General features: G+C 43.9%; 1 protein-coding gene across 5 annotated transcripts in view; it reads right to left on the reverse strand.

Annotated features, from left to right (window-relative positions):
- Nucleotides 1-16,181, reverse strand: part of znf451 (zinc finger protein 451) — an 88,739-nt gene extending 72,558 nt beyond the window's left edge. Inside the window, exons 1-3 of one of the 5 annotated variants that reach the window (XM_060852061.1) lie at nucleotides 15,882-16,181; nucleotides 12,648-12,736; nucleotides 5,521-5,601 (exon numbers count right to left, since the gene is read on the reverse strand). In XM_060852061.1, coding sequence (XP_060708044.1) covers nucleotides 5,521-5,601; nucleotides 12,648-12,716 — 150 coding nt within the window. In that variant the 5' untranslated portion in view covers nucleotides 12,717-12,736; nucleotides 15,882-16,181. Of the gene's footprint in view, nucleotides 1-5,520; nucleotides 5,602-12,647; nucleotides 12,737-15,372; nucleotides 15,441-15,645 lie in introns of those variants that run through there. The other 4 variants (XM_060852051.1, XM_060852042.1, XM_060852034.1 and 1 more) reach the window with 4 other exon arrangements.
- Nucleotides 16,182-16,977: the final 796 nt, after the last annotated feature.

Genomic DNA, 16,977 nt, shown 5'->3' on the forward strand with positions numbered 1-16,977 from the left:
TCCACACACATTATTTACTGCATCCGCTGCACCCGTTGTGGCCTCCTCTATATTGGGGAGACAGTCCACCTACTTGTGGAATGTTTCAGAGAACACCTCTGGGACACCCACACAAACCAACCCAACTGCCCCGTGGCTGAACACATTAACTCCCCCTCCCACTCCGCCAAAGATATGCAGGTCCTTGGCCTCCTCCATCACCAAACCATGGCAATAAGACGCCTGGAGGAAGAGCGCCTCATCTTCCACCTAGGAACCCTCCAACCACAAGGGATGAATGCAGATTTCTCCAGCTTCCTCATTTCCCCTCGCCCCACCTTATCTCAGTGCCAACCCTCAGACGCAGCACTGCCTTCTTGACTTGCAACCTTCTTCCCTACCTCTCCGGCCTATCACCCTCACCTTAACCTCCTTCCACCTATCGCATTCCCAAAGTCCCTCCCCCAAGTCCCTCCTCCCTACCTTTTATCTCAGACTGCTTGGCACACGATCCTCATTCCTGAAGAAGGGCTTATGCCCGAAACGTCGATTCACTTGCTCCTTGGATGATGCCTGACCTACTGCACTTTTCCAGCAACATATTTTTCAGCTCTGATCTCCAGCTTCTGCAGTCCTCACTTTCTTGGAGCTCTAATGCCAATGCTCACCTAAGACATAACCCAAACCACTAGTTTTTTTTAAAAAGATTTCCTACAGCGTGGAAACAGGCACTTCAGGCCAAGAAGTCCACACCGACCCTCTGAAGAATACTCCACCCAGGCTCATTTCCCTACACTTACCACAGACTAACGTACCTAAAGCTATGGGCAATTTAGCACGGTCGATTCACCTAACCTCCACATCTTTTGGAATGTGGGAGAAAACCAGAGTATCCAGAGGAAACCCACGCAGACTCGGGGAGAATGTGCAGACTCCACGTAGACAGACAGTTGCCCGAGGCCGGAATCGAACCCACGTCCCTGACGCTGTGAGGCAGCAATGCTAACCACTGAGCCACCGTGCCCCCATTGCCTCGTCCTAACCCCAGCCTGAACCCTATCCTACCCTAAGCCTAACTCTAGCCCAAAGCCTAATCTTAATGCTAACCCAATACCAAGCCAACAACTTAACCCTAACACTAGACCAAGCCCAAACCCTCACCCAATCCTAACCTTACCACAAGCCCTAGCCACAACCCCAGTCCTAACCCTTGCCCTAGACTTGGCCCAAACCCAAACTCAAATCCAGGCCCAAGCTGGAATCCTAACCCTAACTTTGGCTCTGCCCCGACCCTAATCCCAATGCCAACCTTAACCCTAACAACCCCAATTCTAGCCCTAACCCAAAAGCCTCCAGTAGCTTTGCCATAGCTCGAAATGGTATCCCAAATTCTCACTCTAATCCTACCCAAACCTTAACACTAAACCTAAACATCACCTATGGCCAAACCAGAACCAAGACCAAGCCACGACCTGAGCCTGAACCCAAGCCTGCAACTTAACTCTAACCTGAGCCCTAACCCCACCCGTAACCCAAGCCCCAGCTCGAATCTTAAACTTTAGACTGGCCCAAGCACTAAGCCTTACCCAACCCAACCTAAAGGCACCGTTAAATCTTATTCTAACCCTAATGCATGACCCAGCACGCACTCTGAACCTGAACCCTTAGCTAAACCCAAGCCTGAATCATAACTAACTCTGGCCCTAACTCTAGCCTTAGTCCTAACCTTAACCCAAGTCCACAATTTAATGCCAACTTTGGATGTAAGCCTCGCCAAAACCAACAATTTAACCCTAACCTATGCCCTAACCCAACTCTAGTCATAAACTTATTCGGAACCCTAAGTCAAGCTCAAATCCTAACTCTGGTCCTAATCCTAAGCACTAACCCGAAACCCAACCCCACCCCAGCAAATGAATTCCAACAAAATGTTTGCTTTACTATAATCTGCCAAGACTTTTTCTTCTGACTTCATACAAAACAAGGACGAGGCTTAATTCTTTGTCTGTGACATACAATGTAAAATCTCTTTGGTATCACACTACCACCTCACAAAATAACCAAGTGTTTCAGTGAACACAAGTACTAAGATATATTTACGTGAAATGGAGAACTAGCCATTTGGATACAGTACTGGCTGGAAGGGCTGCTTTTCAGACCAGAGGCCTGTGACCAGTGGTGTGCCACAAGGATTGATGCCGCTGCAGTACTTTTCGTCATTTATATAAATGATTTTGATGTGAACATAGGAGATATAGAGTCATAGCGATATACAGCATGGAAACAGACCCTTCGGTCCAACCCGTCCATGCCGACCAGATATCCCAACTCAATCTAGTCCACCTGCCAGCACCTGGCCAATATCCCTCCAAACCCCTCCTATTCATATACCCATCCAAATGCCTCTTAAATGTTGCAATTGTACCAGCATCCACCACATCCTCTGGCAGCTCATTCCATACACATACCACCCACCTTCTACGTGAAAAAGTTGCTCCTGAGGTCTCTTTTATATCTTTTCCCTCTCAACTTAAAACTACGCCCTCTAGTTCTGGACTCCCCGACCCCAGGGAAAAGGCTTTGCCTATTTATCCTATCCATGCCCCTTATAATTTTCTCAACCTCTTTAAGGTCACCCCTCAGCCTCCGACGCTCCAGGGAAAACAGCCCCAGCCTGTGCAGCCTCTCCCTGTAGTTTAGATCCTCCAACTCTGGCAACATCCTTGTAAATCTTTTCTAAACCCTTTCAAGTTTCACAACATCTTTCCGATAGGAAGGAGACCAGAATTGCATGCAATTTTCCAAAAGTGGCCTAACCAATGTCCTGTACAGCCGCAACATGACCTCCCCATTCCTGTACTCAATACTCTTACCAATAAAGGAAAACATACCAAACACCACCTTCTTCACTATCCTATTTACCTGCGACTCCACTTTCAAGGAGCTATGAACCTGCACTCCAAGGTCTCTTTGTTCAGCAACACTCCCTAGGACCTTATCATTAAGTGTAAATGTCCTGCTAAGATTTGCTTTCCCAAAATGCAGCACCTCTCATTTATCTGAATTAAACTCCATCTGCCACTTCTCAGCCCATTGGCCCATCTGGTCAAGATCCTGTTGTAATCTGAGGTAACCCTCTTCACTGTCCACTACACCTCCAATTTTGGTGTCATCTGCAAACTATTAACTGTACTTCTTATGCTCGCATCCAAATCATTTATGTAAATGACAAAAGGTAGAGGGCCCAGCACCGATCCTTGTGGCACTCCACTGGTCACAGGCCTCCAGTCTGAAAAGCAACCCTCCACCACCACCCTGTCTTCTACGTTTGAGCCAGTTCTGTATCCAAATGGCTAGTTCTCCCTGCATTCCATGAGATTTAACCTTGCTAATCAGTCTCCCATGGGGAACACTGTCGAATGCCTTACTGAAGTCCATGTAGATCACGTCTACTGCTCTACCCTCATCAATCCTCTGTTACTTCTTCAAAAGACTCAATCAAGTTTGTGAGACATGATTTCCCACGCACAAAGCCATGTTGACTGTCCCGAATCAGTCCTTGCCTTTCCAAATACATGTACATCCTGTCCCTCAGGATTCCCTCCAACAACTTGCCCACCACCAACATCAGGCTCACTGGTCTATAGCTCCCTGGCTTGTCCTTACCGCCTTTCTTAAACAATGGCACCACATTTGCCAACCTCCAGTCTTCTGGTACCTCACCTGTGACTTTCGATGATACAAATATCTCAGCAAGAGGTCAGCAATCACTTCTCTAGCTTCCCACAGAGTTCTCAGGCGCACTTGATCAGGTCCTGGGGATTTATCCACCTTTAACCGTTTCAAGACATCCAGCACTTCCTCCTCTGTAATCTAGACATTTTGCAAGATGTCACCATCTATTTCCCTACAGTCTATATCTTCCATATCCTTTTCCACAGTAAATATTGATACCAAATATTCATTTAGTATCTTCCCCATTTTCTGTGGCTCCACACAAAGGCCGCCTTGCTGATCTTTGAGGGGTCCTATTTTCTCCCTAGTTACCCTTTTGTCCTTAATATATTTGTAAAACCCCTTTGGATTCTCCTTAATTCTATTTGCCAAAGCTATTTCATGTCCCCTTTTTGCCCTCCTGATTTCCCTCTTAAGTATACTCCTACTTCCTTTATACTCTAAGGATTCACTCGATCTATCCTGTCTGTCCCTGACATATGCATCCTTTTTTTTCTTAACCAAACCCTCAATTTCTTTAGTCATCCAGCATTCCCTATAGCTACCAGCCTTCCCTTTCACCTTGACAGGAATATATTTTCATACCTAGTAAGTTTGCAGATGACACCAAAATTGAAGGTATAGTGGACAATGAAGAAGGGTACTTCAGAGTACAATGGGATCTTGAACAGATGGACCAAAGGAGAGAAGTGACAGATAAAGTTTAATTTAAATTAATATGAGGTGCTGCATCTTGGAAAGGCAAATCAGGACTTGCAGACTTAATGGTAAGCTCCTGGGGAGTGTTGCTGAACAAAAAAACCTTGGAGTGCAAGTTCATAGTTCCTTGAAAGTGGAGTTACAGGTAGATATGATACTGAAGAAGGAGTCTAGTATGCTTTCTTTATTCGTCAGTGCATTGAGTTGGGAGGTCATGTTGCAGTTGCACAGGACATTGCTCAGGCCAGTTCTGGAATGTTGTGTGTAATTCCGGTCTCTCTCCTACAGGAAGGATGCTGTGAAACTTGAAAGGGCTCAGAAAAGATCTACAAGAATATTGCCAGGGTTGGAGACTTTTAGCTATAGGAGAGGCTAAATAGGCTGGGGCTGCTTTCCCTGGAGTGTCAGAGGCTGAAGGATGGCCATACAGAGATTTATAAAATCATGAGGGGAGTGGATAGGGTCAATAGACAAAGTCTTTTCCCCAGGGCAAAGGAGTCCAGAACTAGAGGGCATAGGTTTAGGGTGAGAGGAGAAAGATTTAAAAGGGACTTAAGGGGCAACTTTTTCACGTAGAGGGTGGTGCGTGTATGGAATGAGCTTCCAGAGGAAGCAGTGGAGGGAGGTTGATACAATTACAACATTTAAAGCATCTGGATGGGTATATGAGTAGGAAGAGCTCAGAGGAATTTCAGCCAAGTGCTGGAAAATGAGACCAGATTAATTTAGGATATCTGGTCGGCATGGACAAGTTGGACCCAAAGATCGGTTTCTGTGCTGTGCACCTCCATGACTGTCTTATTCTAAAACATACTGCGTAGAAACAGACCCAGTTCATCTTACAGTGCATTTTCACTCTACACAATCCTTCTCCCATCTTACTTCATTGCACATTATCAACATTTCCTTCTGTTCCTTTCTCTCATGTGCGCAAATCCGGAACTGGTCTCAATCACTTCTTGTGGCAAGTCCCACATTCTCTCGTGCAAAGACATTTCTCCTGAATTCCTTGTTGGATTAATTTGTAAGGAACATTCTGTAGTTTTACATGCTATATCCTTGTCCCTGCCAAACACTTTATAATCACTAGTACAATCAAGTACTCACCCTATTTGGTGCACCGTTTCCTTCACTGTCTTCATCACTCAATAGATCGATACATTCCAACACTGGCCTTAATGGCTGCTCCTTTAATCATAAAAGAAAAGAGGAGTAATTATCTCATGTATTAATTTCAGAACAAATTTCTTGCATGGATCATCATGCTTTCTGTATGAAACTCATCCCCCGGTATTCCACTTGACCAAACTTTTCATTAAAGTTGCAAAACAAGTTTGCACCATGAGACAGTGAGAAATAGAACACAGTTTTCTGCTGTCATGGAGATATTAGTGATGTTTCTACATTCTTAATTGACAATGGAGTTACAGGTAATAGGGGGCAGAGAATAAAGAGGAGTGGAGACCACAATCTTATGAGAATGTGGAGCAGGTCTAAAAGGTGCTGAATGGCCAACTTAGATGCCAGTTCTTGTGTCTCAAAATTCAGTGCTCCATGAGGCCATTTCAGTAATATCAGTGACAGGGAGCAGCTGGGGTCTTTATCCTCTCTGTACCATCAACACACCCACAAAGAGGAGAGATAAAATTTTAAATAATTTTGTGAGGAGTAAATTGGCTTATTAAAAGTCTTCATTGTACACTAAGTATATAATGGGATCACAATAAATAGTCGACTGTGAAGCACATTGTTAACTGTAATAACAATATGATCATGGCAACACCAAGACCAAGACTACTTCTTTTAAATTGATAATGAAATAAGATAGAGTTTGGTAATGAATTTGTAGAGGAAACAGATTGGGGGCAGAGGTTACAGATACAAACATTACTAAACATATCAACACGTCTTAACATTGCTAAATAAGTGCAAAGAGCACTTGGGTCAATTTTAAAGGATAGAATTGAAAAATGAAGAAGTTTTATTATACATAGAAACCATTAAGCAATTTCTGTTTACACAGCACCTTTAACATTTTGAACAAGTTAAAGATATTTCACAGTATTATCGGTCAAAATCTGATACCATGTCACATTAGGAGATATTAGAACAGGGAAGAATGTATGTAGGTATGTGAAAATGGAGGAAAACAAGGTAAAAAGGTTCCAGGCTTTCCAAACAACTAAAGGCACAGTTGAAGAAAACAAAATCTGTGGCCAAATGAAGGAGTAGGACAGCATTCAAACACTAGCGGTTAAATTGAAGCATCACTGCACCAGATCACTGGGCTGTGTTTGGCATTTTAGAACAATCTCCCCAGATCACATCACTATGCCATTTTTGGCAGGTGATAACCAAGCTCAACACTTTCCACATTCTATTGAGGATGTAAAGAGCAAGGGAAAAGGACACAAGTGAAGCAGACTGATTAATAAAAGACTACCCAACAGTTTGATTTACCACATGTATGTTCAACCTTCATTCATGCTATATCCTCAAGCAACCTTGCAAATCTTTCCTGAGTTTTAGGCATCCAAAAGGGATGTCTTCAAGACAAAAGTTAGAATTAAAACCTTGGATAAACTTGCATCTTGCTGGGGACAAAACACTTCAAGTCATTTTTGAAATGATTGAGTTGTAAGAGAAGTGATCAGTTAGTGCACTGGTTATGTTATGTTTCCAATCTCTCAAAAGGCCATATCTGCTGGTTTAACAGAATAGTACTCCACTGAACCCAAAGTGAAAATGTAGCCAACATCACTTCTTCTGATGTGCCAAAGGGCTGACATATGCAGGTGAGATCTATTCAACCTGCATTCCATGAAACAAAAGCTTCTTTAATCATTCGCCTGGAATTTCTCGACATACTTCAGGTTTTGAGGGAACAGGAATTTGAAAAGAATATCCATCAACTAAACTGACCAATAGGACATGGAGAAGAAACAAAATCAACTGTAACAACCCATTTAGAAAAATACTCAATGTGACCAACAGAATCCAAACAAAAACAAGTGAATGGGGCACTCAGTAAAGCAAGCAACTTCTCTGCATTGTGTTAACTCAATGTTATGACAATTATGCAGCTCTTTCAGGTTTTCCCTTGACTGATTGATCCTGACCTGCAAAGTTCAGGAGAATTACTCTTTGTATCGAGAACCTCCAGTTTACTATGCAAATATCCAAACACATTCTCTGAAAACCCTGTTCACAGTTTGACCTTATTTCGGAATATAGGTCACAATATTCCAAAATAAATGAATAACATTCTATGAAACAGGCAATCAGCCTCATCACCCAATGCTAATAGATCCTCTTACATAAAAATTCCAGGGTCTGCATCCATATCTGCACAAACATAGAACAATTATTCTTGGAACTATACCCTGTATAGCAGGTTTGGGACAAATTGTTTCTCAACAAACTGACAATAGAAAATATTCTATTGCTGTTCAATCACAAATTACAAAATTCAACAAATAAATCAGACTTCTCTGCAGGAAGAGACAGTTTTATGCAATCATTATTGCCAAAATGACAAGGGACAGGCCGCTGATAGATTGGACATGGGGCACTTGGTCCAATTCTAGTTACTAACAAACAGTGAGATGTTCAGCTCCCAGAAGGTAGTTCAGAGAAGACAAAGAGAATAATCTCCAGCACCACAGTCATTTCTGTGAGCCTGAGTGTCCTAGTACCTCAAAGTATGTAAATATAATCTTGTATGATCTCAGTTATCTGACAGAATAATAGGATGGTAATGGAAGGGGATTTTGTAACTTTTCAAACATAGACTGGGACTGCCATTGTGTTAAGGGTTTAAATGGAGACAAATTTATTAAATGTATAAGAAAATTTTCGGATTCAGTATGTGGATGTACCTACCAGAGATGGTGCAAAACTTGACCTAGTCTTGGGAAATAAGGCAGGGCAAATATAGGAGGTATAGTTAGTAAGTTTACAGATGACACCAAAATTGGAGGTGTGGTGGACAGCGAAGAAGGTTACCTCAGATTACAATGAGATCTTGATCAGATGGGCCAATGGGCTATGGGTGGCAGATGGAGTTTAATTTAGATAAATGCGAGGTGCTGCATTTTGGAAAAGCAAATCTTAACACTACTTATACACTTAATGGTAAGGTCCTAGGGAGTGTTGCTGAACAACAAGACTTTGGAGTGCAGGTTCATTATTCCTTTAAAGTAGAGTCACAGGTAAATAGGATAGTGAAGGTGGCATTTGGTTTGCTTTCCTTTGTTGAACAGAGCACTGAACACAGGAGTTGGGAGGTCATTTTGCAGCTGTACAGGACAATGTTAGGCCACTTTTGGAGTATTACTTGCAATTCTGGTCTCCTCCTTATCAGAAGGATGTTGTGAAACATGAAAGGGTTCAGTAAAGATGTTTAAGGATGTTGCCAGGGTTGGAGGATTTGAGCTATCGGGAGAGGATGAATAGGCTGGGGATGTTTTCCCTGGAGTGTTGAAGGCTGAAGGGTGATCTCAGAGGTTTATAAAATCATGAGGGGCATGGATAGGATAAATAAAGTCTTTTCCCTGGGGTGGGGGTGGGGGGGGGGGGGGGGGTCCAGAACTAGAGGGCGTAGGTTTAGGGTGAAAGGAGAAATTAATAAAAGGGACTGAAGGGGCAACATTTTCACTCAAAGGGGGTGCATGTATGGAATGAGCTGCAAGAGGAAGTGGTGGAGGCTGGTACAATTACAATATTTAAAAGACATCTGAATGGGTATATGAATAGGAAGGGTTTGGAGGGATATGGACCAAGTGCTGGCAAATGGGACTCGATTAGGTTGGGATATCTGGTCAACATGGACAAGTTGGATCGGAAAGTCTGTTTCCATACTGTATATCTCTATGACTATGACTCTCGGTATAGGGAATGTTGGAAGACTACAGAAATTGAGGCTGTGGTTAAGAAAAAGGAAGTATGAGTCAGGTTTAGATAGCAGAGATCAAGTGAATCCTTAGAAGAGTATAAATGCAATAGGAGTATACTTAAGGAGGAAATCAAGAGGGCAAAAAGATAGCTTTAGCAAATAAGGTTAAGTAGAATCCAAAGGGATTGTATAAAAACATTCAGGACCCCTCAAAGATCAGCAAGGTGGCTTACATGCGAAACTGCAGGACACAAGGGATTGCGTGGTGGTGGGGGGGTAAGTGGTTGAACAGTTCATCAACTTCACGAACACTTCCCACCTTGACCTTCTCGGACACCTCCCTTCCAATTCCTCTGTCTCTGCCATACCTGCTCCCAGGAGGAGCAATTCCAGTGCAGGACATCCCAGATGGCCTCCTACTTCAGGGACCGCAATTTCTCCTCTATGATCAACAAGGCCTTCCTACCCTTCTCCACTTCCTGCACCTCCGCCTTTGAACCCCATCCCTCCAATCGCAACAAGGTTAGAATCCTCGGTCCTCACCTTCAATCTCAGTAATCTCTGGATACAGCGCATTATCCTCCAGCATTTACGTCACCTACGATCAGACACCACCCCCAGATATATTTTCCACCCCACCCCTATCAGCATTTCGCAGAGAGTATTCCTTCTACAACCCCCTCATTAGGTCCATGCTTCCCCACCAACCCACACGGCACCTTCTCTTGCTTCCTCAAGAGGTGTAAACCTTGTGCCACACCTCCCTCCTCACCTCCAGCCAAGGCCCCAAAGGATCCTTCCACATCTAGCAGAGATTTTCCTGCACATCCAAACACCTCATCTACTCTGTCCATTGCTCTCGATGTGGTCTCCTCTACACTGGGGGGACAGGATGCCAATTCACAATGCTTCAGGGAACATCTCTATGTGACATGCAGGACCTGATCAGGTATACCCTTGAACTCTGTAGGAAGCTAGGGAGGTGATTGCTGGGAGCCTTGCTGAGATATCTGGATCACAGATAAGGTGCCAGAAGACTGGAGATTGGCTAATGTGGTATCACTATTTAAGAACGGTGGTAAGGAAAAGCCAGGGAACTATAGATCAGTGAGCCTGACATCAGTGGTGGGCAACAAGTTGGAGGGAATCTTGAGGGACAGGATTTACATGTACTTGGATAGGTAAGGACTGATTAGCGATAGTCAACGTGGTTTTGTGCATGGAAAATCATGTCTCACTAACTTGATTGAGGATTTTGAAGAAGCAATGAAGAGGATTGAGGAGGGCAGAGCTATGGATGTGATCTATAGGGACTTCAAGAAGGTGTTCGACAAGGTTCCTCATCGTAGACTGATTAGCAAGGTTAGATCTCATGGAATACAGGGAGAACTAGCCATTTGGATACAGAACTGGTTTGAAGATAGAAGACAGAGTGGTGGCAGAGAGTTGATTTCCAAACTGGAGGTCTGTGACCAGTGGAGTGCCACAAGGATCGGTGCAGGATGCACTTTTTGTCATTTATAATAATGAATTGGATGTGAACAAAAGTATAATTAGTAAGTGTGAAGAAACACAAAACTTGAAGGTGTAGTGGATAGTGAAAGTTACTTCAGAGTACAATGGGATCTTCATCAGATAGGCCCATGGGCCAAAGAGTGGTAGATGGATTTTAATTTAGATAAATGTGACACGCTGCATTTTGGAAAAGCAAATTAGGGCGGGACTTATACACTTAATGGGAAGGTCCTGGTAAGTATTGCTGAACAAATTGACCTTGGAGTGTAGGTTCACAATTCCTTGAAAGTGGAGTCGCAGGTAGTTCAGATAGTGAAGAAGGCACCTAGTATGCTTTTCTTTATTGGTTACAGCATTGAGTATAGGAGTTGGGAGGTCATGTTGTGACTGCACAGGACCTCAGTTTGGCCACTTTTGAAATAGTGTGCGCAATTCTGGTCAACTTCCTGTCAGTATGTTGTAAAACTTGAAAGGGTTCAGAAAAGATTTACAAGGATGTTGCCAGGGTTGAAAGATTTGATCTATAGGGAGAGGCTGGGGCTGTTTTCCCTGAAGTATATAAGGTCACCCCTCAACCTCAGGTTTATAAAATCGAGAGGCATGGATAGTGTAAATAGACAAAGTCTTTTTACCGAGGGAGGGGGAGTCCAGCACTAGAGGACAGAGGTTTAGGGTGAGAGGGGAAAGATTTAAGACAGACCTATTGGGCAACATTTTCATGCAAAAGTTGATGCATGTATGGAATCAGCCGCCAGAAGAAGTGTTGGAGGCTGGTACAATTACAACATTTAAAAGGCATTTAGATGATATATGAATAGGAAGGGTTGAGAGGGGTATGGGCCAAATGCAGGCAAATGGACGAGATTAATTTTGGATATCGAGTCAGCATGGACGAATTAAACCTGCTTCCGTGCTGTACATCTTTATGACTGTATGTGTAAGAGATACCTTTGGTTTGTTGGGAGAGAATCAAATTCAAAAATGTTTATTTACTTGATATGATATTGTACAGAATCAAAATGCATTTGTGTCAATGAATGTAAACAATACTTTTTTATGAATAAAGTATGTTATTGAAATAAAAATAGTTGTAGTGCACCCTTCCGGCCCACCAACTTGCACCCCTCCCCAAAGGGTGTTGGTGTCTGGAAACAGACAACAACAACATACAGGGGAAGAGATGAATCAACTCCTTTTTACAAATTTGAGATTTCTCCCCAAGAATGTCACGTCATTTTTTTTAAGTCTCTTTTTTATTCTTCTCTCCCCTTAGCAGCGGCAAGTGGCAGCTGCGAGTCCCAGAGCAGCATGCATGGAAGCAGCTGTGAAGCAGTGTGCAAACAGCAAGTCCTGGATGGAGAGAAGCACGGGAGAGGCATTCCTGGCATTTACCTTGGAATAGCTGAGTGCCAGTGCAGAGCAGTCAGGGGTTTGGAGGGGAGCAGGGATGGCAGTTGGACTGGTTTCTGGTGTGGGCAGTCAGATCATGTGCAGAGGATCTGCGCTGAGCTGGTACACTGTAATGTGTTTTTGTAATTTTCTACCTACTGTAATGTTGACCCTATTTTTAACTTATTTAGTTAAAGTAATACAACTACCTTTATTCCTCTGCTGTACTCAAGAATTCTACATAGGTACTTGCACGATAAGGCAGCAGACATCGAAAAAGCTTTTCACCATACTCCCACAATAGAGTACATGTGAAAATAAAAGGACATTGTATTGTATATTGTACTGTATGAGGTCAAGAGATCAGAGGGGAAAAGTTACAATTTTGTTGAATAACATACAAAATAGAAGTAGAATACAATATTAGAATACATACGCTCACAAATATCACTTCATCTTCACTTTCACATTTTCCTGCTGGCAACAACCCATCACTGGACGACATGTTAGACAATAAGAAACTGCCTGGGAAAAGATCAGAAAAAGATTTAGCGAGTTGTTGTCAAGCACTTAAAAACAAATCAGAGGTATCTTGCAGGTTTGTCATAAAATCCTGTCTTCTACTTCTGAGCCAGCATTTCTAAAGCAAGCTTAAAAAGAGAGACGTTGCTACTTGAAAATTGCTGCTCAGAGATGGAAACATTTGAACAGCTTTGCCAAACTGAATTTAAAAGGTTGCTTAAAGATAATTTCATGAAATGTGGGGGTCACTGGCAAGGCCAGTATTTGCTGTGCACTCATAATTGAAACAATGATGATTAGCAGTCTCATTGAACCATTGAAGTCCATCTGTTATGATTTTTCTGGATTGGTTGGTAAACTCAGAGTCATAGAGGTGTACAGCACGGAAACAGACCCTTCGGTCCAAATTGTCCATGCCGACCGGGTATCCAAACCCAATCTAGTCCCACCTGCCAGCACCTGGCTCACATCCCTCCAAACCCTTCTTATTCATACCCTTTTTAAATGTTGCAATTGTACCAGCCTCCACCACTTCCTCTGGCAGCTCATTCCATACATGTACCACCCTCTGCGCGAAAAAGTTACCCCTTAGTTCTCTTTTGTATCTTTCCCCTCTCACGCGAAACCTATGCTCTCTAATTCTGGATTCCCCTACTCCAGGGAAAAGACTTGGTCTATTTATCCTATTCATGATTTTATAAACCTCTATATGGTCACCGCTCAGCCTCTGAAGCTGCAGGGAAAATAGCCCAACCTATTCAACCTCTCCCTATAGTTCAAATCCTCCAACCCTGGTAACATCCCTGTAAATCTTTTCTGAACCCTTTCAAGTTTCACAACATCTTTCCGATAGGAAGGAGACCAGAATTGCATGCAATATTCCAAAGGTGGCCTAACCAATGTCCTGTACAGCTGCAACATGACCTCCCAACTCCTGTACTCAATACTCTGACCAATAAAGGAAAGCATATCAAACACCTTCTTCTCTCCTATCCACTTATGATTCCACTTTCAAGGAGCTATGAACCTGCACTCCAAGGTCTTTGTTCAGCAACACTCCCTAGGACCTTACTATTAAATGTATAAGTCCTGCTAAGATTTGCTTTCCCAAAATGCAGCACCTCGCATTTATCTGAATTAAACTCCATCTGCCAATTGTCACCCCAATGGCCCATCCGATCAAGATCCAGTTGTAATCCAAAGTAACCTTCTTTACTGTCCACTACACCTCCAATTTTGGTGTCGTCTGCAAACTTGCTAACTAGACTTCTTATGCTCCCATCCAAATCCTTTATATACATGATGAAAAGTAGTGGACCCAGCACTGATCCTTGTGGCACTTCACTGGTCACAGGCCTCCAGTGTGAAAAACAAACCTCCACCACCACCATCCTCTGTCTTCTGCTTTTGAGCCAGTTCTGTATCCAAATGACTAGTTCTCCCTGTATTCCATGAGATCTAACCTTGCTCACCAGTCTCCTATGGGGAACCCTGTCAAATGCCTTACTGAAGTCCATATAGATCACGTCTCCTGCTCTACCCTCATCAATCCTCTTTGTTACTTCTTCAAAAAACTCAATCAAGTTAGTGAGACATGATTTCCCACACACAAAGCCACGTTGACTATCCCTAATAGTCCTTGCTTTCCCAACTACATATACAACCTGTCCCTCAGGATTCCCTCCAAAAACCTGCCCACCACCGACATCAGGCTCACTGGTCTATAGTTCCCTGGCTTGTCCTGACCACCCTTCTTAAACAGTGGCACCACGTTAGTCAACTTCCAGTCTTCCAGCACCTCACGTCTATGGTTGTCAGGCCAATTCAGAGGGCAGTTAAGCGCATTGCTGTGTGTTTGGAGTGACTTATGGACCAGGCCAGTTAGACGCATCAAATTTTCTTATCTGACAGGCTTAGTGAACCAGATGAATCATTATAACAATTGATGGCAATTGATCATCAACATTGGAACTGAAAGCTCATCTCACAGTTATTAATTAACTAAATTTCTTAATCTAAACTAAATCTCACTAGCTGCAATGGTAGGAAAGCATTTGCCAGGACCTTTAGCTGATCCAAAGACAATATAACCATCACCTTTCACACTGTTCATGCACAATTCTCAGTTATGAAAAATCACCTCAGGTAACTCAACTATTTCCCACATGTCCCTTACTTCCTTCAGCCTTCACCCCCCTCAAGCAGACCACAGGCTTGATCCTTTGCCAAAACGTTCATTCACTAAGACTGTGCAGATGAGCATGCATCTTAACTCCAATGTCTACTTGCTTCTAAGCTCTCATATTTTAACCAAACAAGATAAAGACTTGTTTAGAAATCTTCCACTGACTGCCCACGCCCCCAACCTCAATAATTACAATATTAGCTAAATTTCTGTTTTTTCTTTGAATATTCAATCCCCATTTAGTTTTCTACTTAAAGAAATACAAGCCAATGCAACCAGTCCCCATTATTTAAGCTCTGAGCCCCTTTTTTACGATCCTCGGGTCTGAACAGATGAAGGACTTTTGCCCGGAACGTCGATTTCGCCGCTCCTCGGATGCTGCCTGAACTGCTGTGCTCTTCCAGCACCACTAATCCAGAATCTGGTTTCCAGCATCTGCAGTCATTGTTTTTACCTCTGAAAAAATGAAGGTAAAGCCGCCGATGATGGGGCGATGAATGCACACAGGGGACTCGAGTTTGGATAAACAGTAAAGTTTTTGGAAGATTTGTAACAAGCTAGAGATACAGTCATTTACAAATAAGTCGCCTGAAGGTGCGTTGTAATGGTAAAGCAAACACATGCTTTACTTTTTGCAAGTCAAAATACTGAACCGTCCCGCCCCCTGCATCTTGTTTTGTTGCAATCCAGCATTCCTTCCCAGTTCAGCTTTAAACTCTGCACTAACCTCCAGCACAACACCAACTTCCTTCTTCACCAGCGCCTGCAGCTTGCAAACTTGTTCGCACAGTCCAGGACTCAGTGCCCTGCTTCAGCTGCCCATACACCCACTCTTCTCAACATTGTATATAGCCACAGTTTACCCAGTGGTGAATGAATGAAAGAATGACCAATACGCAGAGCAAAAAGAAATAACCTCAAGCGCGCTAACACCTAGCGTGGCCTTAACAACCCACTCCTCACATTGCCACTAACGCACCAGGCCGCTCGCAGACCCAGTTCCGCAATGCGCTTGCGCAACTGTCTCCACCAATTGAACCCGTTCACTGGGCCTGCGCCGCCTTTGCCCCGCCACTCTTTGTACCCGGTCACTGCGCCTGTGCCGCCGTCTGCCCCAATACCCTGTCACTGCGCCTGCGCTGCCGTCCGCTCCTAAACCCGGTCACTGGGCCTGCGCTCCTGTCTCCCCTAGTTCCCGGTCAATGCGCCTGCGCCACCGTCTCCACGTGAACCCGGTCACTGCGCCTGTGCCGCCGTCTGTCCCAATACCCTGTCACTGCGCCTGCGCTACCGTGCACCCCTAAATCCGGTCACTGGGCCTGCGCCACTGTCTCCCCCAGTTCCCGGTCAATGCGCCTGCGCTACCGTCTCCACGTGAACTTGGTCACTGCGCCTGCGCTGCCGTGTTCATGGAATCTGGTAGGTGCGCATGCGCCGCAGTATCCTGCTACTTGTCGGCGCCTCCGTGAACTGCAAACTTCTTTGACTCCTTGCTCATTGCTCCTGCGCTATCATCTAATTGCTATTGCGTTTTCCCCCCTTTCCCCGGTTACTGCGCCTGCGCTACCCTCCCGCGCTGTCGCAAGCGTCAGCTTGCTCTGCTTACCCGCCACTGCGCCTGCGGTAATATCTCCATTGTCAACAGAGGGGGCGCCTGACTCACAATGTACACGTCAGGTGTGTCTGCATCAATGTTAACCAGGTGTGGTGCTGTTAGGCATTTCACATTTTTAAAAAAAACTCCCTTGCTATTAGAAATTTATGAAAGTAAGTAGGGAAAAAAACTTGCATGTCAGTTTAGTTTAATAAGTGAGTTAATTTCTTGAGGTATTTCAATTTACTTTCACTGTACGGTTCTAAAAGAATTTATTGTCAGTGTCAGCCAAGGTTTAGTGATTTGCAGCCTGGCATCTGAAGATGGTGGCTGCTGCAAATGTGTTGCTGGTCAAAGCACAGCAGGTTAGGCAGCATCTCAGGAATAGAGAATTCGACGTTTCGAGCATAAGCCCTTCATCAGGAATAAGATTCTAATCCCCATTTTAGAGTTTTGACGATTGCA

Source organism: Hemiscyllium ocellatum, chromosome 3 (assembly GCF_020745735.1).
Source record: "Hemiscyllium ocellatum isolate sHemOce1 chromosome 3, sHemOce1.pat.X.cur, whole genome shotgun sequence".
Lineage (NCBI taxonomy): Eukaryota > Metazoa > Chordata > Chondrichthyes > Orectolobiformes > Hemiscylliidae > Hemiscyllium > Hemiscyllium ocellatum.